At 39.9% G+C, this 24,074-nt stretch overlaps 1 protein-coding gene across 8 annotated transcripts in view; it reads right to left on the bottom strand.

Moving 5' to 3' along the window:
- Cwh43 (cell wall biogenesis 43 C-terminal homolog) overlaps positions 1 to 24,074 on the bottom strand; it is a 139,851-nt gene that overhangs the window by 64,358 nt on the left and 51,419 nt on the right. For all 8 annotated transcript variants that reach the window (XR_002396692.2, XR_002396691.2, XM_087187615.1 and 5 more), the window contains 9 exons: positions 23,721 to 23,875; positions 20,894 to 21,095; positions 19,567 to 19,649; positions 14,077 to 14,334; positions 11,549 to 11,674; positions 9,714 to 9,793; positions 6,406 to 6,511; positions 4,173 to 4,308; positions 2,140 to 2,289 (listed from right to left, as the gene is read on the bottom strand). Coding sequence is in view for 6 of the 8 variants with exons in the window: in XM_087187615.1 (XP_087043741.1) it covers positions 2,140 to 2,289; positions 4,173 to 4,308; positions 6,406 to 6,511; positions 9,714 to 9,793; positions 11,549 to 11,674; positions 14,077 to 14,334; positions 19,567 to 19,649; positions 20,894 to 21,095; positions 23,721 to 23,875 (1,296 nt within the window). In the remaining 2 variants the exon portion in view is untranslated. The remainder of the gene's footprint in view (positions 1 to 2,139; positions 2,290 to 4,172; positions 4,309 to 6,405; positions 6,512 to 9,713; positions 9,794 to 11,548; positions 11,675 to 14,076; positions 14,335 to 19,566; positions 19,650 to 20,893; positions 21,096 to 23,720; positions 23,876 to 24,074) is intronic.

Genomic DNA, 24,074 nt, shown 5'->3' with positions numbered 1-24,074 from the left:
GTAGGCATATCTGCCCTTGTTCCCCACCTTAAGGAGAAAGCATTGTATCTTCTTCATTCATATAAGGCATTCTCACTGGAAGTATGGAGTATATGTCTTTAATCTGTTGAGAAGGCTCTGTTCTACTTCTAATCTCCTGATAGCTTTTACCATGAACAGCTGTAGAAGTTAGTCCAATACTCTTTCTCCAACTAGTGACAGGATCGTACAGCTTTTTCCTTTCCTCTGTTAAAATGATGACTTTTGGGGGTGGATCTTCCAATGCTGAACCAACACTGCCATCACTATAACAAAACCACTTTCTACATCCTGCCAGATCTGACTTCTAAGAGTTTGTTTTGTTAAACAAATTTCTATCTCTGTTCATACTTTTTTCTTCTATTATCTTTATCCAGTCTTAGGATTAGCACAATGTTGAATTCCTAAAATGAGGGGAGAAGTGTTCCTTCTTTTTTCTGCTTTAATTGTTTGATATAATTTATCAGTTAAAATGTTTATGAGGCTGCTGTTGTCATATAGGTAGGTTTTCAAGCTAGGAATATACTTTTTTTAATAGGTGCTATTCAAATTTTATATTTCCTCCAGAGTTAGTTTCATTAATTTGTCTTCCAAGTTACTTCTTAGAAGTTGCCAAATTTATTTCAAAAAAGATTTTTGTAATATGCTTTCTATATCCTTTTAAATACTGTAAAATCTGTGGTAATGTCTCCTAGATCTTAATATTGTAATTTAAAAAATGTATAACTGATATTGTGTAACAGGAAGAAAAGGTCTAAAAGAGCAGGGGAATTGGGAAGGGTAGGGGAAGAGAAAAAAGGGAAAGGAAAAAATATGAGAAGAGGAAAAAAACGGAAACAAGGTCTTTGCAAATAGGGAAGTGTGGAGGGGGTGAAGGGAGGTCAAGGGAAGGGGAAAAAAAATAAGAACCAAGAGACTCATGTAATGGGACAAGATCCCAATGATGAATGTAACTGTATTTTATACCTAAAATGTACCAATGAAGTAATGGGGGAAAAAAAATCACCACTTAGGGGCTGTCCCTGCCTCACAAGTGCAAGGTCCTGAGTTCAATCCCTGGTACAAGAAACAAATAATAAATTAATTTTTAAAAAACACCACTGGCCTCTCTCTATGTCCTTTACTGTTTTGGAAGGACTTTTCTAATTAATTTAGTTTGGAAGAATTAAGTAGACATTCTTGTCTCAGCCCTTCCTTTCTCTTCTCCTTGGAATCTCTGCATACAAAATATTTTGTCCAATTCTTTCCACCAAAGAAAAAGCTTGCCAAGGCAGGCTCTGCCACTGCTGGGTGGGACTAGTGTTTGGAAGAGTCCTCTTCATGGACGGTTGGTGGCCGGGCTCACAGGTCCACATGAACACAGAACCCATGTTACCAGACAGGATGTGTATTAAAAGTGACATCTTGACCTCCATCCCCCAGATTCTTCTGCCTGCTTAGCAGACATTTTGAAAACATGAGGGGAAAAGGAATGTTATTCACTACCCTCAAATCCCAAAATGCAACTTTTTATACCAATAATCTTGTAGGCAAAAGGAATTTATTTTTAGTCTGGTTTACCACGAGGCTCCAAGCACTTGTGGGCTCTGCATTTGTCTAATTTCTTCCTACTTGTAGGACAAGTATTCTCAGTTTAGGGTCTTTATCAGTTTTTTTTTTTTCCTGGTACCAGGGATTGATCTCAGGACCTTGAGCTTGCAAGGTGGGCGGCAGAACCACTGAGCTAAATCCCCGGACCTCTTTATCAATTTTTAAAGGGGGCTAAAATGGTACTTCCCCTCTACAGAGTGAAGATGATATTCGATAATGCATTTAGTAAAGCACCCACAGAGAGAATTACTGCACATATCAGGCCCTGTGGACTAATGCTCATGTTAGGACTCCTGTATCCCAAATGCTTCGATGTCTGATTGTTACCACCAACAACATGGGGAAAAATAATAGCAGATGTAAAAAAATAAAGTAAAAAGAGTTATTTCATAGAAACCAATTAATATGTGAATAATATTTCTTTTTTGGTGCCGGGGATCAAACTCATGATCTTGCGCTTGCGAGGCAGGTGGCAGTGTGAATAATATTTCTTGACACATGTGTAATATTAAGTATATCAAAGAAACCCACTCATGATTCCCGAAGTGTGTCACAACAAAATCCACCAGTTTGTCTGAGATGTTCACAGTCAGGGTTATGGCTGGTGCGATCTCGCCCTCTGGCGACGGAAGAAGGTGATGCTCTGATTTCACAATTGGGTATCTTGACAGTACCATAATCCTGTAATGGAGTGACAAGAAACAAATCGTACTATACAGGTGGGAAGAAGCAAGTGCATTAAACAGATACATGTCACGCTGCAAACATCCCACTGAGGGGCACTCAGAGCAGCGATGTGATGGCGACTTATAGAGCAGTCTGTCGGTTCAGCACATCTTGCTATTATCACTGAGCACAGTAGTGCTAAGGAGACATGCAGAGGGAAACACTGGTAATATGAAAATCCATTTCACTTGCGTTGTTACTCTGACAACCCATTTGCATAAACATTCTAATACAGTATTAACACATATGGGAATTTATCTTGCTGGCAAGAACACAATGTCACAATGTGCAAAATTAGAAATTGTTCCATAAACATATGAAAAGGCTTGTCACCTCACTCAATGTCAAAGAGCTACATGTGAAAAGGAGGAGCAGGGCTCTGACCTCAGCTGACTTCTCTTTAGCAGCTGCATGTGTTATCTCTGGGCCCCTCTTGGGCAGACAAGTCTGTCTCTACCATGCATCACCTCCAGCTGGGCCTGTCCTGCTCCACCTTCCAGGCTATGCACTGGACGTCACTTAACTGCCTGGGGCATCTCAAACTCAGCACATACATGTGGCTCTCCTGGCCGTTCCAGTCCCAGTAAACATTGTGTCCCATCAGGTATAAATCCTAGACATAACCTTGATTTGTCACTGATCTTTAAGCCATCGAGACCCATCAGCTCTATTCCAAAAGAGTTACTGACTTTGCCATCTTCTCTTCTTCTCCACTTTGTCATCTCATCTGTGCTATTGTACCTAAGTCCTCCCCTGCCTCCCAGCTCCCACACTTTTTCTTCGCAAAGGGATCTTTTTAAATGTAAATAAGACCAGATCACTTCCTGTTTAAAATCCTCGGGTGGTATCTCATCACTACTGGGCAACAGAGGCCTTTCCCTGGATTCATTTCTTACCATCTTTCTCTGGGTCTCTTCCACTGCAGCTACCCCAAGTTCCACCCTGCCTCCCTTACCTGGCTGTTCCTCAGCTCTTCTTGGTCCTGGTCCTGGGTCCTTCTCATCATCCCTTCTTTCTCCAGAGAGGCCTTCCTGACCAGCTTGCCTATAGGACCACCATCCTCAAGGGCCACTGCCCCACAAAGGTGCTCTCTCTCTCTCTCTATCTCTCTCATTTTTTTCATAGCACTTATCACAATCTCAAACTCACTTATTAATTTTTTGTGTGTACAAGTTCCTGCCTGTCCCTCAGTATTTATGAGAGATTGGTTCCAGAACACTCTATAAATACCAAAGTGGGCCAGGAATTTAGCTCAGTGGTGCTGCCGCCTGCCTCGCAAGCACAAGGTCCCAAGTTCAATTCCCAGTACCAAAAAAAACAAACCCAAAAGTCCCTTGTATAAAATCACACAGCATTTGCATATAACCTACACTCTCCCATGTACATTGTCATCTCTATGCTACTAATAATACCTAATACAATGCCCATATATCACTTCATTTGCATTGATTAAGTGTAGTACTTGGCATGTGGCAAATTCAAGTTTTCCTTTCTGAAATTTTCTAGAATTTTTTTTCATGTTTTTGATCTGCAATTAGTTGAATTCGTGGATGTGGAACCTGCAGATATGAAGGGCCACAAACTCCCTGAGGAGAGTAACCAGGTCAGACAGGCCTGGTGCCGTGACCTCAGCTCCAAATCTGAATGGTATATAATGGTGAAGAACTGGAAATATCCAGCAATAGCAGAACCACATTAAAAATGAAAGAAAATGCACTCAAGAAGGACAACGGGGTTGTATTCACAGGTCAAAGACACGACAGTGTCAACTTTCCACTCCGAGCCTATGCTCACTCTCTCAGGTCTATGTTCAGGATTAATTCCCAAGGTAGACTCACCCCCAAGTGTGATCCCGTGTGCTTGGACCAAAGTCTGTATAGAAACCCAACCTCTCCCCTAGCCACATGGTTAAGTCATTGTTCCCCACATAGGGCTTAGAAGCATCACTCTCCAAAATTGTTATAAAATCTGCACCTGTTTAAAAAAAGAAAACAGCACATGGTAAGGAATCACAGAGATGTAGAAAGCAATCGGCATGTTATGGTTTAGATCTGGAATGTTTCTCAGAACTCATGCACTTGAAGGTGGGGCTTTTGGAAGGTGATGAGATTCAGGGGGTGCTATACCCATCAGTGGGTTCATCCCTAATATGCGTTCAGAAGCTGAGTTAGGAGTTAGGAGTTACGACCTGGTCAGAAGAGGCAGGTCGCTAAGGGCATGACCTGGAAGGGTGTGACACCCTCCCCAACTCCTCCCTCCTCTCTCTGCTTCCTGGATGCCGTGATATGAGCAGCTTTCCTCCACCCAGGCCTTTCCACCATGCTGTTCCTGCCGTGGGGCCAGCCGTGGACTGAAGATGTGAGTTAAAGTAAACTTCACTTCCTTTACATTGTGGGTATTGGGTATCTTGTCCCAGTGACAAGAAAGTAACTAAGACATAGATAGCAAAATTACTCTTTTTTGTTGTTGTTGTTGGTACTGGGGATCAAACTCCGGACCTTGCTTGCGAGGCAGGTGGCGGCACCACTGAGCTAAATCCCCAGCAGCAAAATTATTCTTTACCTTAACCTTTTTGTCTGAACTCATAAATCCCAAAACAAAGTAATTCTTTATGAGTCATTAACAGGAGGTGGCTCAAATCTTGGCTGTAAAAGGTGTTTCTCGTATTTGAAATGTAATTAAAACATGGAATACTTTAGGGAAATTCTGGGAAGGATAAAAGCATAATTTTTCTAAATTTTCAAATATTCTTAACATCTTGCCCAAAATTTTATATAATCTTAACATCTTTCACAAATACCTGGTTTATAGCAAACAGCTCCATGGAATTGGTATAGAAGTAAGTTTATTAGCTTTTTTTTTTGGATACCAGGTCTCCTTTTGTAGCCCAGGCTGGCCTCAAACTCACAGTCCTCCTGCATCAGCCTCTTGAATACTGGAATTATAAGTATGCACCACGGCACCCAGCTTGGCTTTTTAAGACTTTGGCCAGCTGTGCCTCAGAGGCCTGTAATCAAGAATAAATAAGGCCTAAGAGTGAGAGAAATTTTTAGTGGCATTGTGTTCAGAAACATTCATAAATTTCTCTGGGGATGTAACTCAGTGGTAGTTTGATTCCTACTACCTCTCTCCCTAACCCCTTAAAAGTATCTCATCACCAAGCTTAATCTGGAACAGAAAATGAGTATTTTAGGAGCCAGGTGAGGTGGCACACACCTGTAAACCCAGCTACTCAGGACAGGAAGATCACAAGTTTGAGGATAGCTTGGGCAATTTAATGAGACCTTGATTCAAAATAAGAAATACAAAAGGAGCCAGATGTGGTGGTGCACACCTATAATCCCAGCACGCTGTGAGAATGATGCAGAAGAATTGCAAATTTGAACCCAGCCTGGACAAGAGAGTGATGCCTTGTCCAAGGGTAGGGAAGAGAAAGGGGGGGGGGGGCAAGAGGAGTGGAGAGGGAGGGGCAGGGGAAGGGGAAATGGAAAAGGAAGGGAAAGGAGGGAGGGAGAAAGGAAGAAAAAGAAAAAAAATTAAGAAAAAATTTAGGAGGCATATTTATCATTAAAAATAGCCAGAAAAGTTAACTCTTTACTTATCTAACTACATACTCCATGTATCTGATCTCAGAGCCAAATTCCACATATTTTAAAGGATGCTTCATATAAAAATGAGTGCCATAAACAAATAAAATTAGCTCTGGTATTCTTGAAGAGTTTCTACACACATGAACTTTACTTCTGACTCATTCTGGTCTTTAATCCGACAGTTTTCTGGCCCCCAAGTGACAGGAGCCATGGCAAGGGCATCTCTAACAGGAAGGGCATGACGAGAATCCCCTTCAGACCTCCAGGAGGAGGCGCTGTTTGCAATCAACAGGATGAACTGTTCTCAGAGAATGATGTGGCTAAGGAAGCTTAGACCTGCTGCTGCCCAACAATGCAAAGTGTCTTTTTAAGAGAAGAGTGTATGACCCAGCAGTCCCTCCTGTGACTTCACAGTCTTGCTGAAAATCAAACTAACAGTAGCAATTCCTCAAAACCTGGAACCAGCTCCGTTGAGACTTACCTGTCTGATTGAGCAGCTGGGCCGATCTTTCTAGACTAGACCATCCTTCATTGTCGTATCCAAACCTGAAAGGCCAGATGGCCGCGCAGACCTCTTTGGTTGGTGCCTGAGGAATTGATTAATGGTAATTTAGGATAACTGTGAAAATAGCACTTTTGGTGACCTAGTTTTCTCCCCCTCCCTACCAAAATTCATATTTCAGCAAAAAGATTTCCTTAGACATCTTAACAATAAGGAGATATTTTGCTATCTGGCATTCTCATAATAAATATTTCATGAACATCTACCTTAAGCTGGGGAGTTCCAAGGAATGTTTCAAAAGTGAAAGTGAGTGTTTATAATAAGCATTGCTTATTATAGCAAGAAACTAGAAACACGCTGGCTGTCCATCAATAGGAAAAAAACGAATGTTACTTACTACATATAATGGGACAGTACATATCCCCAGTAAATAAATTCTGTCAATAGGAAAAGAAATAAACAAACGGTGTTGCATATCAGAATACTACATGGCCCTAATAAATGAATTAAAGCTACATATTTCTAGGTGGATGAATCTCACAAAAACAATGTTTTAAAGTTGCAAAGTATGTATCAGATGGCTTTTTTTTCAGAAATGGGGACTGAACATAGGGCCTTTGCATTGAGCTACAACCTCGGCACTTTTTTTCTTTTGAGGTAGGGTCTCACTAAGTCATTAAATTACCCACACTGGGCTCAAACTTGCAATCCTCTTTCCTTCACCTCCCAGAATACTGAGATTACAGATGTGCTCCATTACACCTGTCTAGTTGTCATTTAGAATTAAAAACATGAAAACAACAATACTGTCTTGGGATCTATCATATATAGCAACAATACAAAAAGGTATGACAATGATTTTTTTAAAACACCATACTCAAAATAATGGTATGTCTTGCAAGGGAGAATCACATACAAAGGGATATCTAGAGGTCTTTGCCATATTTATAAAATGATCACCCTAATGTAACCTAGTCAGTAATACGGTAACACCCCACCACACTGGCAAGACCAAGACTTAGGAGCACAGCCCATTTAAGAGCTCCTCTGTGGGGTCCATGAGCTGGTCAGAGAATGTGCTGCCAGATCCTAACCATCCTTCTCAAATGACTCCCAGACCTGCATCGGGACCCCTGAGAAAGACAATGGCTGGTTAAGAACAAAGCCATGACCACAACTGAAAAAAACAACTCAAACTCTACCATGCAGCTCAGGTTGGGAGAAGGAAAAGATAAGGTCACCACACATCTTCTACAGCCAAGAGCTGAGGGTCACATCTTTACACAAGGGTGATGACATATAGTATAGGCCATGAAAAGAGAAAGCAACCATCAGCAGGGATTTTCAGAGGCAGGATTATATTGATCGAGCTGCCCTTCTGCACAAGTATCCATCTGTAATTGATTCTGGATTTCGTCACTCCAAGGCTTGTGATTCTTTCACTCTTCCCATCTCAGTAAATGCCATCTCCTTTCTTCTAGGAGCTCCAACCAAAAACATAGAGGCCATCCTGGATGGCTTCCTTCTCATCCAACAACATCTAACCCACTGACCAATCCTACCAGCTCTGCTTTCTAGATCTTTCCATTCCTCTCCAACTCCACTGCTGCCACACCAGGTGACGTTACTATCATCTCTAGCAGACAACTGGGAAAGCTTAGAACGCATATCCCTGCCTCTCCTCATCCCCTCCAATACATTTTCCCAGAGCTGTCAATTTGATGTACATCATTTTCTTCACTGGAATCACTGTGTCTTCCTTTACTAGTAAAATAGAGTCAGAGCTCCCCACTATGGTTCGTGGGGCCTATGTGATGTCGCCTTCTCCAGCCTCTCCAAATCCATCTTCAACCATGCCACCACACTTCAGCCATGCTGGTCACCCTGATGCTGCTCAAATCCACCAGGTCGGTTCTCCCTCAGTCCTCTGTCTAGCTCTCCAAACAACTGTCTTTTTCTCAACTTTCAGGAGTTTTTTGGTGTTTCATTTTCATTTCTTTTTTTTTTTTTCTGGCAGTATAGGGTCTCCCGTAGGTTAAGTCTGCCCAGGCAGGACTTAAACCTGCAATCTTCCTGCCTTAGCCTCCCTCAGTGCTGGTCAACTTTCAAGTTTCATCTTAAATGTCACCTCCTCAGAGCAGGATTCTCTAACTACCCAGATGTTACTCTCCACTCCAAAATTCTATTTCCTTCAGGGAAGCCTGATCTAAAATGATTGTCTTTCTTTATTTGTTCCTGTGAATACCCTCTTTTTCTACCAGAATGCAGACTCTGGAAGGTAGAGATTTTATCCAGCTTGTTTACCTCTGTAATCCCTAGCACAAGGCACACCAAGAGGCATTCAACACACAGTTGTTAAATGAATGAATGAATGAATGAATGAGTATTAAATCAAACTCAACTACTCCTTTCAAAAGGAATTCCTGGCTGACATCAGGTGTCCTCTTTGATGGACCTTATTTTACAATAATAACAACTAAAGTGAGCAGGAAAAGAACTGTGCAGTGATACTGAGAACGGCTCAGGGTGTGATAGTTGGCACTACAGAAAGGAAGAGAGGGAGGGAGGGGGAGAAAAAAATGGTTATTGAGCTCTGAATATGTGCCAAGCACAGAATGAGGTGCTGGGCATGCAGGGATGAATGAGAGAAACATAATCTAAATCCTCAGTATAGCTTTTAAATAAGAATTTTTTTCTGGTGGTACAGATTGCTGAAATTCAAGCTAACTACACAGATTCTACTTTAGCCAAACTGTAACGCTGGCTGCATTAGGAAGATATAGAATTTTTATTAGAGTGGATAAAAAGGCAGCATTACAATAACTTCCTCTCAATTCTGCTCACCTTTCTAGAAGAGAAGTGGACTTTAAAAGATTTATGTGAAAAAAAAAGACAAGAAAACTTCTAGGACTCATCAATATACAAGCTACTCATGTGCTGTAAAATCAAGAACTATCAGTGAGATTTTTCTGGTGTCAAAGAATTTCTGGCTGCTCTCTTTAGAACTATCTATTAAGTATAAGAATTTCTTGTTTCAGAGTTTAGGTATGTTAAATAATGAATGGCAAAATAACACCAAACAACAAAATTTTGGATAGTCTACATCTAGGCCAAGAACTCAATTTCATAAAATAATGCTTTAATATTATCAGCATGTGAGCCAAGGATTGAAGAATCCTGTAGGCATCAGGTCCATATCTAGCATTCAAACAGAAGAGTAAAGTGTAAAATAATATCTCTATACATATGTAATATAAAATTCTACTTCAATATTTTGAATTACTTACCCTCTTGCCCAATTTCCTTTCATAGGTTTTATGTCGTAGTCCTAATCCCAACAACCCCACACCAACGAGTAGCCACAACACTAAACAGAAAGAAATACTTGTGTAAAAGAAACTAAATTTACTTTTTAAAATAATTTTTTCAAAATTATTGAGTTTATTGGGCAAGGAGTTTGTGGGAATATCTAGATGTCAGATTGATTTTCATGTGTGAAATGCATAACACATACTTTATTTGGGGGGCTGGGGATTTAGCTCAGTGGTTCCACCACCTGCCTCGCAAGCACAAGGTCCCGAGTTTGATCCCCAGTACCAAAAAAAAGTATTCCCTACAAGCAACTCAAGGACCATGAACTTAAAGTGAAACTATAAAGTATACAAGAAAACAAGTCTCCATGAGCAGGAACCAGAATGGACAGACATACTGCAGAATCAAGCTCCCAAAGACTTCTGATATTGGACTTTCAAAATCATAATATAAAATAAATATGTTTAACATGTTTAGAAAAATAAAAGAGAATATCCAAAAGTATGACTAAGGGATGTGAGACTAAAATAACCATCAGCAGTATTTGTAAAGAAATCTAATAGATGTCTAGAAAGAAAAAAATTGTAATAGTTGAAATTAGCAATTCAATGGACAAGGAGAATAGCAGATTAGACAAAGTGGAATAGAGAATTAATGCAAAGGGCAACACACACACACATACACACAAAAGGTACAAAAATTGAAAGTGGATAAGAGACATGAAGAATACAATAAGAAGGTTCAACACATAACCCACTGAAGTGAAAAATGAAAAAGGAGAGGGAATGAGAAAGGCAATATTTGGTAAGATTTTTCAGAATTGACAAGACACGACTCTTCAGATTCACAAAGTGCAAAGACTCTCCCAGATCTATCTACCTACCTACCTATCTATCTATATCTATCTATCTATCTATCCTCTATCTGGCTAAACTTTAGAACACAAAACAAAAAAATAAAGTCTACTTTTAAAAACTCTATAGATAAACTTTTCCAAATGCCTCAATTTGATTATGATTATTTTAAAAATCATGATTAAGAACCAACAAAAGCTACCAGATTCTGGTTCAAGGGGCATGCCAAAAAACAAAAGAACACACACATAAACACATTCCTCCTAAAGTTAAATATAACCTTTTTAAATCATGATGAAAAATATCTGATGGTTTTTATATGATGGTCTTACTGCTTTGTGACATATCTCTTGGAAATATTTTAAAAATCAATACAGCTTCTTAATTGTTTTCTATCTTTTACATTGTAAGATTTTGTCTCTGTAGTAAAATATCAATGCCTTGAGGGTAAAGACTATTGTTTATATATCTTTGTGTCCTACTTAACAATTACCTAATCTGCACTTTGTATGCATTCAAGTTTTGTTAAATCTAGTCCATTTTAAATGAGTCACATATGGGTAATAATTAACTGAATGTTTGAAACTCATGTTTATCAACACACTAAATGTTAATATATTTAATTTTCAAAAAATAGAGAACAAGAAATAGAATAAATAATCTCAATTACTAGAACAAAGCATTTTGAAAATTCTACCTGTTAAATCAGCTTATCTGTATTAGAAGTAAAATAAAACTAATACAGACTATTTGTGTTTGAAATGACACAATATCATGGATTTGCTTTAAAGGACTTAAACCAAAATAAGCGAGAAGACAGCTGGTATCAACATTGGCAAAATATTGAGAATTACTGAAGTTGAGTGGAAAGTATACGAGGCTTCATTATATTTGAATTACACATGTTTGAAAACTTATATAACATCTTTCTATAAAAAATGTAAAACTATACTTACAAAGTTTAATGTATTTATCACTCTTTCTGAAAGGTACTTTGGGACTGTTTTTTGTTTGCAGAAGAAAATCAAGGTTTTTCTTTGAACCAAATAACATATTCAGCCCAATAATTAGCATCATGGACCCTGTTAAAAGAGAAAGAAAATAATATAGTATAATGTGAAAATCTTTCCAATGGTAAATTCCAGGAGCCAAGATGTATTTTAAATGAACATTTCCTGAAATTCAGTTATGAGTTAATTCATCTCAGCACCTAAGCAATTGCTCCTGCAGTGCTAGGGACAATCATAAGAAATCAACTCAGATTCTAAGAATCATGCTCTAGATGAAAAAACACCCAGCCTTTCCCTGGCGAGGAGCATCCTTGAATTTCCTGAGTCTTCCCCAGTTGCTAGATTGCTCATAGTTTGTCACTGCCTGTTGATTAAGCAGTGACAGTGGAGAACAAGATAAAGGACTTTCTGAGCTGCCATAGGACTCTGTCTTCTCCACTGAACAGCATTCACATGCACCAAGATGATATGCACAATGAAACACACGCAGATTCTCAGTAAGGCAGTGCATGTAGCAATAACTCTACTCTGAATGTGGGCACCCAGGACACAGACAGGATCAAGGTAAAAGATGCAGGCCAGAATTCACAGTGTGCCAATAGCATGGCAATAAAGTTGGGCTAAATGGGGCTAAATGCACTACAAAGTAGCTTACATATAAAGCTTACATACTTCTCAAATCATACATAGTAAGAATGCAAATAGAGATATAGAACAACATGTAAATTAGAAAATGCCAAGTAAGCTTAGGTGGAAGGCTACCAAAAAAAGTTAGGTCCAATTTTCTGAGAAATAGCAACTGAAACAGAAAATAAATTTATAGGGCCGAGGATTTAGCTCAGTGGTGTTGTCGCCTGCCTCGCAAGCGCAAGGTCCCGAGTTCGATCCCTGGTACCAAAAAAACAAAAGCTACTCTGAACATTGGCAACATTCTTGGTTTTTGTACCCTCCCCCATATAATGTCACTCTTCCTAAAAAGTTGTATAAAGCCATAATAATGCATGGTTTCTGCAATCCAATATATAGTGAGACGAAAACTCAAAGATCTCGTCAGTTATAAAATTCTAAGCAAACAAATTTATGCACATGATAGCTCTTACTTTCTCCTTTTCTTCAAATGGCAGACCCCCTAAGCAAGCTTGAATAAGAAAAAAGTAGGGCATTGGACAGGAAAACAGAGCAGGACAGAGTACACCCACCTGAAAGAAACCAGAAGAAATATAAGGTTCTCAAAGCCAAGGTCACTGCAGAAGAAATGCAGCAATGTATTTCACTAATTAGATGGGAGCATCCGCACTGACCACAAATATTAAGTTCTCAAAGGTCATTTCTAAAGTATTCCATGTCTCTCAGTAACACACCTTCCAAAGCAGCCTGATCTGGCAGATGTGTGCTCACGGGGTAGGAAAGATGCACAGAGCAGCTGGACATGTCCGTGGCACAAGGGAGAACTGAGACAGACATAGGCAGGAGCCACCCACTCTCTCGCAGCATTGTCCTACACAATTTTCACAAATGTCTGTCTTGTCTATCTGGAGTATTTCCCCACTCAGCTAAAGCTCCAGGTGGGCAGGGACACCAGGTTTCTCACTTCTGGCCTCTGGCACCATGCCAAGAACATAATAGGTGTGTGAGATTTTTTAAAAAATAAATGAATGGAAAAACGAGTGTATAAGCAAACAAGAACTAGATACCCATCCCTTTATTTTCTAAGATTTAATTGTGAAAGGATTTGACAAATTTTACTTACACTGAATGGCTGGCACATTTGATTTGTGTATGGGTGGTATATATTAGTAATTCTCTTACTGCCAGAAGACAAAAAGGACCTTGTCTCAAAATTTTTTTTAAAAGTCTGGGATGTAGTTCAGTGTGAAGGCCCTGGGCTCGATTCCCTGCACTATAAATAAATAAACAAAAATAAATAAACTAACTTGTGAATTTTTTATTTTGGTATGCAAATTCATAACCACAGAATGGAAAATGTATTTATTCTGTGATTTAGGAGTTTATCATTTACATTAAGATACATATGTACTATATTTTAGTGGTAAAAATACAGCAAATAAAGACCATTGATAAAATTCAGAACAACCAAAAAAATCACAACCCACAGGTATATTTATGATATTAGTACTGACATAGCAACATGAACATCATAATTATACCTTTCCTAACATACTATGTACACAGTTTACATTTTATTGTAGATTAAACATTCTTCACAACCAATTCTTTTAAAAGGGCTTTGGAGTAATAAATATTACTAAAAGGCATGATAAATCAAGAAATTTGTTTCTAACTTATAATTCAGACATTCTTCCAGGTTTGTTTGGTTTTTTTTACCATGAGAAGCTATTTTACTAAGAAAACAAGATCATCCTGTTCTCCCCAGCCATGTAAAGTGCTAACTCCCAGGCAGTCCCTGAGGATATTTTTGCTATCTTTACTCTAGACCCTTTGTGTGTACTCACCCAGGAGCACATCTGATCTTTCTCTAGCGTAGACTCCTCCCGGAACAAACTTAAAAGCTGTGCACCATGCACAGAAGAACATGTCTAGAACATAAACTATCATGGCCACGGCCATGGTCTCCCCAGGCCTTGTCCCTGAGCTAACAAGGTGTCCAAGCACTTGAGGCCACATGGACCCTGTGAAGGTGGCCAGCACGCATCCGGAAACTGCGGCTGCCCACGTGCGCAGGTAGAGGAGGCCTCCAGCCGAAGCCGCTCCTGTTTGTGAGAGAGAAAAGGGGAAAAGGTGAGTCAGATAGGAAAGCAATAAAGCTTATAGGACGACCAGTTTATACCCATTTAGAGCCAGAGGGACCTCAGGCGTAGGCTGCTTCAATCTCCAGACAAATGAGAAAACCAAGCTCTAGTGGGTTAATTTGAGTTGTTCAAGGCCACACAGCCAGTCTCTGTCACACCTGGAGATGGAAGACAGAGGTAATAAACCTTGGGCCAATGCTATTTCTTTGGAAAGGACAAGAGGACAAAAGAAGGCATTTCAGATACAGTATTGGTGCTATCGTCCTAAGAGCAACAAAAACTGAAATTATCTGCAATACCAAAATATGTTCATTAAATTTAACTAGCCAGATACAGTAGAACACACATATAGAGTCAGTGTGCTTTCTAGCACATTTTTGGTAAGTCACTTTCTAAAGTAATTTCTGCCCCTTGTCCCACAATATGTACCCTCACCTTCCTGACCACATAGCCCCAAAAGAGGACAACACTAAGATAGCTTTGGTGGACTCACTGCCCTAGCAAATCTGTGGTCTGCTGGATTGTTACCACTGACTGCCGGGTGTTGGGGGCTGAGAGTCTGCCTGGTCTGCACCTAGCAAATGTCGCTGTGTTGAGCCAACACTGAGGTCACATAACCCGTCTCCCAACTGTATGAAATCAGCTTTGATGTTTGCGTTGCTCTTCAGGTCCACCCCACCTAGGGCTATCAAGAGAAGACATTTGCACAGACAACATGGCAATTCTGAAACACTTCAGTCACTGCTGTAGACCTAGAACTCATCCTTCAAGATGTCTACAGCAGACACTTTACGGCTTAGGGCGAGGACTTCACAAAAAGAGGAGTGGGGAGCAGAAAGCAGCTTTAGCCAGCTTCTTAAGGCTTCACGACTTGCATCCATCAGTAAGTTCCACTTGCAGCAGCACAAGACAAAGCCATGGGACTTTGTATTCCTCCCTCTTCAAAAAGAATCTCACTGAGATAAATACAAGAACCAGATTCCAGGGTCCTCTACAACCTATGCAGTTTTACCTCATATCCTATATCCCACAATAGCAATTTTTTTGCTCCGGACAAAAACAACTGTAATACTTACTTGATGTAGAAACTTAAAATACAGAACTGTAAAGAAGCAATGAAAGATTACCTAGGACTGATACAGCCACAGTAAGGAGTCACCCTACCATGCATCGCCTAATAGAAGGGATTGTTCTGAGAAAATTGTCGTTAAATAATTCTATCATAATGCAAATATCAGTGTGTACTTATGCAAACCTAGACAGTCTAGCCCCCTACACCTAGACTGTGGTCTACACCAGTGGTGACAAACCTATGGCATGTGTGCTGCTGCAGTGGGCTGTTTGTTATCATTGAAAGTGCTAAAAGGTTCGCCACCACTGGTCTACCCTACTGCTCCAAGGCTACAAATGTCTGTAGCATGTTACTGTACTGAATACTGTAGGAAGTTGTGATACAGTGGTATTTGTGTATCTAAACATAGAAAATGTACAGTATAGTAAAAATATTAGGTGTTAGGACATTTTTCATTTTAATCACATGGTGCATATATTTCTCCTAAGCCTTTTTCTATGTAACACAGTATTTTTACATAAATGGAACTGTAACACATATTAAGGATTATATGTTACTCTTGATGTGACATTACATGAAGAATATTTGTTCATGTTATTAGTTTTTTTCTTAAATATCTTTATGTATGTAATACATCCTGGATATATACATAACAACATACATGATGGCTTTTCTACTGTTGGCTGTTAATGAAGTTTCTAATGTCAGGCTTTTAAAACAACAGTGTGATGAACAACTTTCCTTGTCAACAAATCTCTTACCACATCTCTGTTATTTCCTTAAAACAGAGTCCCAGCAGTGCAGCCTCTGCCAAGGGTTTATTTTAAACCTATTACTTGTGGCCAGTTGCTGCCCTGGAAGGTGACACTAGCCTTAACTGCCTCAAGAAAACTTGCCAAAGTCTCTACATGTTCAAAACCCTGCCAAAATTACTTCTTTCTAAAATCCTTTACTAAATTAATGATGAAAGTGGTATGATATTTAAAATTGCTCTTATTTAATTATTAGTGAGATTGAGTTTTCCGTTTGCTGGCTTACAATGACTATTCTAAAAAAAATAAGTCCTAGTTTGATATTCTAATCTAAAGATATTAAAATGACTTTGTTACTGGCCAGGCATGGTGGTGCACACCTGTAATCCCAACACTCAGGAGGCTGAGGCAGGAGGAGTGTTGTGAGTTTAAGGCCAGTCTGGGCTACATAGTGAGTTCAAGGCCCACTTGAGCTACATAAAGAGACTCTGTCTCAAAAAAACAAAATAAAACAAAACAAAAAAGTGACTTCGTTGTCTTTGTCTTACTACAAAGAATTATCTAAAGAGTTTATTTTCATTTAGTTTGTGTTTTAACATAAGTTCTATATTTTAAAACTAAAATTGTGTTTTTAAGTAGGTTATAAATTCCAAGACCAATAAAAAATGATAGAAAAGGGACCTTCTAAAGCCTGTTATTCACCAGGTCCCCTTAGGGGAGGCAACCAATGTTAGCATTTATTTCTGCATCTTTCAAAAGATGTTTTATGCATACAAAGAAAAACATATTTATATATATTTCTCTCCCTTTTTGTACACCAATTGTAGCATATGATACTCACTTATAGTCACTTTGCCCTTTTTACTTAACTGTATACCTTAGTTGTTTCTTTTATTTATTTGAGACAGAGGCCTTCCAAATAATTGTTCCCAAACCTTTCCATCTAAGCATCAAGTAGAATTAATGGTGACTGAAACTCCAATGGCATGTATAATAAGAATTGACATGTTACTTTTCAATGGATCACATTTTCATACAATAAGATTATATGCACACTGTGTCCTATACTGGGGCCCTCTCCAGTGTACTTAAAACATCTATGCTTTTTGTTAATAGAATTTTGATTTTACTAATTTAATTGCTATCAAACTTTAAAGCTCCCATATCTTTGCTTTTATGAAGTTCTTGGGTCACTGCCAGAATTAATTTCATGTTGAGTACTAAGAAGGAGACATAAATGTACAATGGGAAAACATGATTCCTGTTTCTATGCTTTACTACATGGTTTTCAGAAATGAATAACAGTGAATAGTGAGCACTATCTCTAGATAATTAGTTTGAGCTCCAACTTACATAAGACAAGCAGATCAGAAAGGAAAATGAAATTTTACGAATTATGACCCTAATTTCCTCTACCACAAATAGCCAATTAGAAGCCTTAAATTTGACGCCTGTGGAATCTTTGAAACTACTACTTAATATTGCAGAGATGCAGCAAAACCACATTAAGTTTAACTCTCAAAAATGTGACCTTATTTTTGTGAGCAAATAAGACCATAAGTTCACTGCTTTTCTGTTCTTTAATATTCATGTTTCTGGGGCCGGGGATTTAGCTCAGTGGTTTCGCCACCTGCTGCGCAAGCGCAAGGACCCAAGTTCGATCCCCAGTACAAAAAAAAAAAAAATTCATGTTTGTGTGTTCCTTACTTTCCCCATGTTTAAAATAAAGTTGCTGATTACCTGCCCAATAAGCATTTTACTCATCTTCTATAAGAAAAAGCATGCTGTAAATGCTGGACAAACTTTTGATCCATTTCATTTTCCTTTTCTAAATTGTATACTGTTTAATAAGCCAAACATGCTTCTTGCAAACTCAGTTATCTGGCCCTTTTCCTAAAGAATATCATGAAGCAGCTCTCAGAGGAGAAAATAGTTACTCCTAAATACACACCAACTTCCAGACTGCAGATGCAATTCCTGTCAGAAAACACGCAAGCAAGTGAAAACAGCTCAACAAGACTGCAACAGCTTGTTCATACATCTCCAGGAGGAAGAGGACCTGGCCAGCCTCATTAGTTTAGCAGCCTATTTGGATTCCACATACATTTCTATGCAAAGCCAATGAATGGCACAGCATGTAGAAATTGACTTGCTACATTTTCCATCCCATCTTCTGTTACTGATGTACTCAGTCTCACAGATCTAGGCCAACACTTTGAATCACCTGCTTAATTAATATGTATAAAGACATCTCACAGAAACCATATATTGTGTTTGCTCTGCAAAAGAGCAAGGAATTTTTACTTAATGCCAACAATGACTACTGTCTAACCATCTCTGCCTTTTAAGGGGAAGGAAGAGGACGGGAGTGGCATAATTCAGCCACAGGAAAAGAATACAATGCACCTATGAGCTCACGAAGACTAATGGGAGAAGGAAAAGGGGCACCCTAAAGTATGACAGCCTTCCCCAGTGTTCCTGGATCCTAAAGGGTGTAACTATGGAGAAATGACCCAGGGGTTTGGACAGCAAGCATGAATCCCAAAGATGCGTAAAAAATGGGAAACAAAATTATTACATGTAAAAGAGAAAGGGAAATGAAGCATCATTAAAGAATCTCAAAACAGGGCATTTTTGAAAAATGGAGAAGTAACTCTTGAAGAAAGTAAAGGAGCTGGCAACTAGTAGCTTGTGATAGATCACCCTCTACCCTTTCAGTAAAATCTGCTACTTACACAATGTCTGGCTTAAGTATTTTTGAGGGTTGGTAGTTGTTATGATTTATATCTGGATGTCCCCCCAAAGTCTCATGTGCTCAGAGGCAGGGCTTTTGGAAGGTGGTTGGGTTATGTGGGGGGCATTATAGCTGACGTGCTATTAGGAGCCAGGGTCTGCTGGATCACAATGGGCCTGACCTAGAAGGATACACCTCCCTTCCCAGCTCCTTTCTAGTCTCTCTCCTTCCTGGATGCCACGAAGTGAGTAGCTTTCCTCCACCAAGCCTCCCTGCTGCTCATGGACTGAAATATGAGCCCAAATAATCCTCTTCTCCTTTAAAATGTGGGTATCCGATGTTTTGCCTCAGTGACAAGAAAGTGACTAATACAGTAGTATTATCGCAGTGTACTCTGAGGGCACAAGACATCCACAGAAGGTAAGGGAGGACTGGAAGCAGGAGTCTGAAGTAGGTTGTCATCAGGGACCTTGGTGACATCTGGCTTATAGTTGCCACAGCAACTTGTAACAGCCCATTTAGCCATAGTGCATATGTGTATGGCTGTATCTTCTTCCAGTCTAGCTGCATATACATGCAAGTAAACTGGGTAACTGAGCTCAACGATGGCACATCTGCAGGTAACTCCTACATACCTATAGCCCACCAGATAGTGCCATGAAACCAGGAACATGATGAAAGCATCAATCCACTTGTCAAACTCAGCAGAACTGCACCTCTGTGAAGTAAAATAAAAATACATCAAGATATATGATGTGATTAATATTTCATTGTTTCATGTATAAAACAGAAATAGACCTCCTACCTCTAGGTATATTCAAAAGATAATATGACTATGAAAGAACCAATGAGATCATGACAGCTCATTGGGAACTAATACGATACACATTTGGAACCATGAAGTATAAAAACTCTGACTTCAGATAAATGGTGTCCGCAGTCTCTCATGGTCAAGGTAAGCACAATAATTGAGTTTTCTCAGACTTTTAAATTATAGTCCACACTGGTCATGTGACATTTTAAATGACTGCCAAAAATCAAAGGAAAAAAGTCATTAGCAATAGTTCTATGTAGTTTGTCTTTTTTGTTTCTTTTTTCTTTTTCTTTTTGGTACCAGGGGCTGAACTCGGGATCTTGTGCTTGCAAGGCAGGCAGAAGAACCACTGAGCTAAATCCCCAACTCCTTTTTTGTTTCTTTTCTCTGCCCCAGTACTTGCTTTTACTTAGTCTGCTTTCCTGAGACCAGTGTCAGTTTGACAAATATTGGCAGTTGTGTGGTTTTTCAAAATAGCTACAAATTATTTCATTCTTTTGCTGTTTTAGCAAAAACTTATAGGAGGAGGAACAAAAGAAGTTAACTAAACTTTAGGAAGAAATGTAGCAGGAGTAACAGCTATAATGTAGCATTCAGTGAAGTAGCAATAAGATAACTTAAGCTACAAAATAGCACTACATGCTAGGCACTGTTTTAGGATTTTTTACCTGTGTTATTATTCATTTAATCCTCATGAGTTTGTAAGGTAAATGCTATTACTATGTCCATTTTGGCTAAGGAGAATGCCAGGGGAAAAAGCATTCTCACATCAGACACCGTGTCCTATCTACCCAGTGCCCATGACTGTGACACCGGGCCAGCGACTGCTGCTCCTTTCCTGCAGCTGAGAATGCTCCAAGTGCAGGAATTTTCCCAAGATGCCCATGCAGGAGCTCTGGGAACCTCTCACACATAACCTTCAGTTCCCCGTCTCCTACACTTCCACAATCCTTCATTCAGCACAGGAGCAACTCTGGCTTCTCCTTTCCAGAGTTCACAATAACTTCAGGCAACATTTCTGACGTCTAGGGGGATGGATATGAAATGCTCTATCTGGTTAGCATAGATCTGGCTTGTCAAACCCAAGAGACATTTTTTCCTCCAGACATAACTGCCAACTGCTTGATTGCTTCCAAATCCGAACTCACCCAAATGGGTTAGGACCTGGCCCTGGGTAGGGATGACCACTCACTGCCCATCTGGAAACAAGAGAGACTTCTCCGAAGATCCAGTGGGTGAGGAACACAAGGGTTCCAAAGGCAGCCCCTGCCAATGGCCAGTGAGGTCTACAGGCCACACCCTTGGCTGCCTTGCTAGTCTTCTTCTCTTCAGGTTTACTGCAGTAGCCATCTAGAATTGGGGAGAGAAAAACAAAGGAAACAGCCGATTACTCAGAAATTCACCCAGTATATTTGACAGACTTTCAGCAAGTAGGAAATAGCACCAGGCTAAGGAACTTCTCTAGAAGGGAAGAAGAGATATGCAACTTAAATACAAAGCAGAATGTGCTGATGGCTATTTGGTGGGAAAGATGATTTTTAGCAGTCTAGATAAAGGATGGTGTAAGAGAGGACAGGTGCTTCTGAATTTGACAAGAAGAATGCAGAAAGCTACGCACTTCATGTGAAGGTAACAGAAGGAGCAAAAACATGCTAATAAAGTAAGTGACAGGAAACAAATGCTGTCCAACTTGAGTGGAACATTTCCAGCACACCAGCTTCCTTCCAAAACAACAAGGCTCTCACTGAACCCTCTGTGTGCTCAGGGTAATAACCCCATTTACTGAGCAGTTACTATGTGCCAACCCCTCTTCTGAGCCCTTTATATTAACTCATTTGATGTTCACAACATCTTTGTGGATAGACTCTTATCACTAATCCCACCTTACAGATTATAAAATCTTACCCAGACAGATTAACTAGATTGTCCAAGGTCACGCAGCTAGTAAAGAAAAACTGGAAGACTGGGATTGGTGCTCAGGCAGTATGGCTGCTTAATGATATCACACTGGTATAATTCAGGGTGCTGTGCTATTTAACCAGGAAACTCCATTCATCACAGCAAGGACTTCACACACAAAAATGTAACAGCAAAGAAGATGCCAGCAGGAGAATTTCTTTACAGAAACAGAGAGCCTGTTGGGCAGGCACTTTGGGACCCTGTGAAGTCTCCACAGGACTGAAGGAAGACTTAGGTTCTGTCTGTGAAGCTGGCAATGTGGTTTTGCATAGAGGAAGGGTGCTAGTCTGACAAGAATGGGGTCAGAGGAAGCAGGAGCATGCTGAAAGGGATGGGGATGGGGATGGGGTGGGAGAGGGGGTGTAGAGAGAGGGAGGTCAGGGGTCTGGGAGTCAAACGGCCTCAGGAGAAGAGCTTTCTAAACTGAATTTTCTGAGTAAAACCCAGTGAACTGTGCTGGGTGAGTCCACCCTCAGGACCCAAGTAATCTTCAAATAAAACAACAACAATAACAAAAAAACACCTGCTGTGTTCAGACATCTGGGGAAGTCTGAGTTTTGAAAATGAGGCACAGGGTAAGAACCGAGGAAGAGATTGACAGGGAGCACCTGAGTCACATAAATTTAAAACAGGCAAGAAGAAAACTGAAGTCAGGAAATTCGAACAGTACCCTGAAGTCCAGATCACTATCTGGCTGTACCTGAGAAATGTGTTGCCCTGTGTGTGCGTTTACATGGGAGCAATTTATAAAATATAAAACATATATATATATATATATATATATATATGTAGGGACTAGACCAAACTCTGAATGTTTGAACATTAAAATCATATGGCTCATTTACTTGTTTAATTTCCCTTATTACCCCTTTCCTTTATTACCTCTGTTTCATGCCAAAAATTTGGGCCAGAGGGGAATTACACAAGCACTTTCTCTTCATGCTGAGCCAATACCTTTCATACTTTCATTACTCTATGTGATTCGACCTTATATTTACAGAAGGACATAACTTACTGAGAGTTACAGAAAAAGCCAGAAGATAGTTAATTAGAATCCAGGGATACTCTTCCCTTCTTTTTAGAAGTCTCAAGTTGGAGTGGAATGCAAATACCCAAGCTTGATATGTGTATGCTGCAGAAAAGTTAGCTATCATGGGAGAGAGGTGATTTGAAAAGTGATGTGAACATGTAAGATCTCCCTTCTTTTCAAGCTTGGGATTTGGAGTTTAAGATCCCTAGAAAAAAAGCCAGGTACAGTAGACCCTTGAGTTACAACCACCTGGAGACATGAATGACTTGGGTTATGACCAGAATTTTAGTTTTAACTTTCAAACAAAATCTTGAGTTATGACCTGAATACCGGCCACTTGTGCTTCCAGATGGTCTCAGATACAGATTTAACCCTTAAAGAGTTCTAGAAGGAACACTACAACATCCTTTCCTGTGTGGGGTTAACTGAAAAATCCTGGACCAATGTCTCTCTAAGCTCACTGAGATCTGCCTGTATCCAGAAGAGAGACTTTGCAGGCTGTGTAGAGGAGCCTGAACCTTAATTGACCAACCTGAGTTACAACCAGCACTCACGAGTGAATTGAGTTAGCCAGTCAAGGGTCCACTGTAGTTGCCACACCTGTAGACCACGGTGACTTTCCAGCCTACAGGTGTACTGAGTTGGCACAGAGGTGGACAGTGGAGAATCCCATGCTGTCAAACCCAGTCCAGAGAAAAGATAACAAGAGCACACTGGATGTGAGTTGCACAGACAAGTCCTGGCTCTTGTCCCCTACTGACACAGGGGCACACACCACTGATGGCTTTCTAGTTTTGCTGTCTGTATTAAGGAGCTGTCTTCCACTTGGGGAAGGGTCCACCGGCTTTCAGTTACCATTTCAGAAGAGAGAAAGGCTGAAATGGAGATACAGAGCAGGAAAACTATTTTTATGAATTTGCTTTTCTAGGCATGCTACATTCATATAGAAAAGGTAAACTGCAAGGGAGACGAGCCCTTGCACTTACCTGTGCCAATGCGATCAAGTATAGCTATTGTACTTAGGGTCAGCATCACTCTGTTGGACATCTGATAACTCCAGATTGGGTTTAGTGAGGTGTACCATATTCGGAGGACAACAAGGAGAATCTGTCCTAAAATGAAGCCCCAGATTCTGAGGTACCTGCAAGTGCAAAAGTATTGTTAAAGACATCTTACGTAGGTTCAATGTACTTCATCCTTTATGAATTTCAGTTTAACTGAATGAGAATATGAAACTGTCTTGTTGGTAATTTGTGGTAATGTACTTGATGTGGCCTTTCTATAGCCCATTACCTAGACAATTTGTTAGAATTCTTTAATTCTCAGCACATTATTGAGAC

The sequence above is a fragment of the Heterocephalus glaber genome, unplaced genomic scaffold (assembly GCF_053883595.1).
Source record: "Heterocephalus glaber isolate CG9 unplaced genomic scaffold, H.glaber_assembly_v1.0 deba00001509, whole genome shotgun sequence".
NCBI lineage: Eukaryota > Metazoa > Chordata > Mammalia > Rodentia > Bathyergidae > Heterocephalus > Heterocephalus glaber.
The sequence above is the reverse complement of the archived record's forward strand: the minus strand, read 5'-3'. Positions and strand labels throughout refer to the sequence as shown.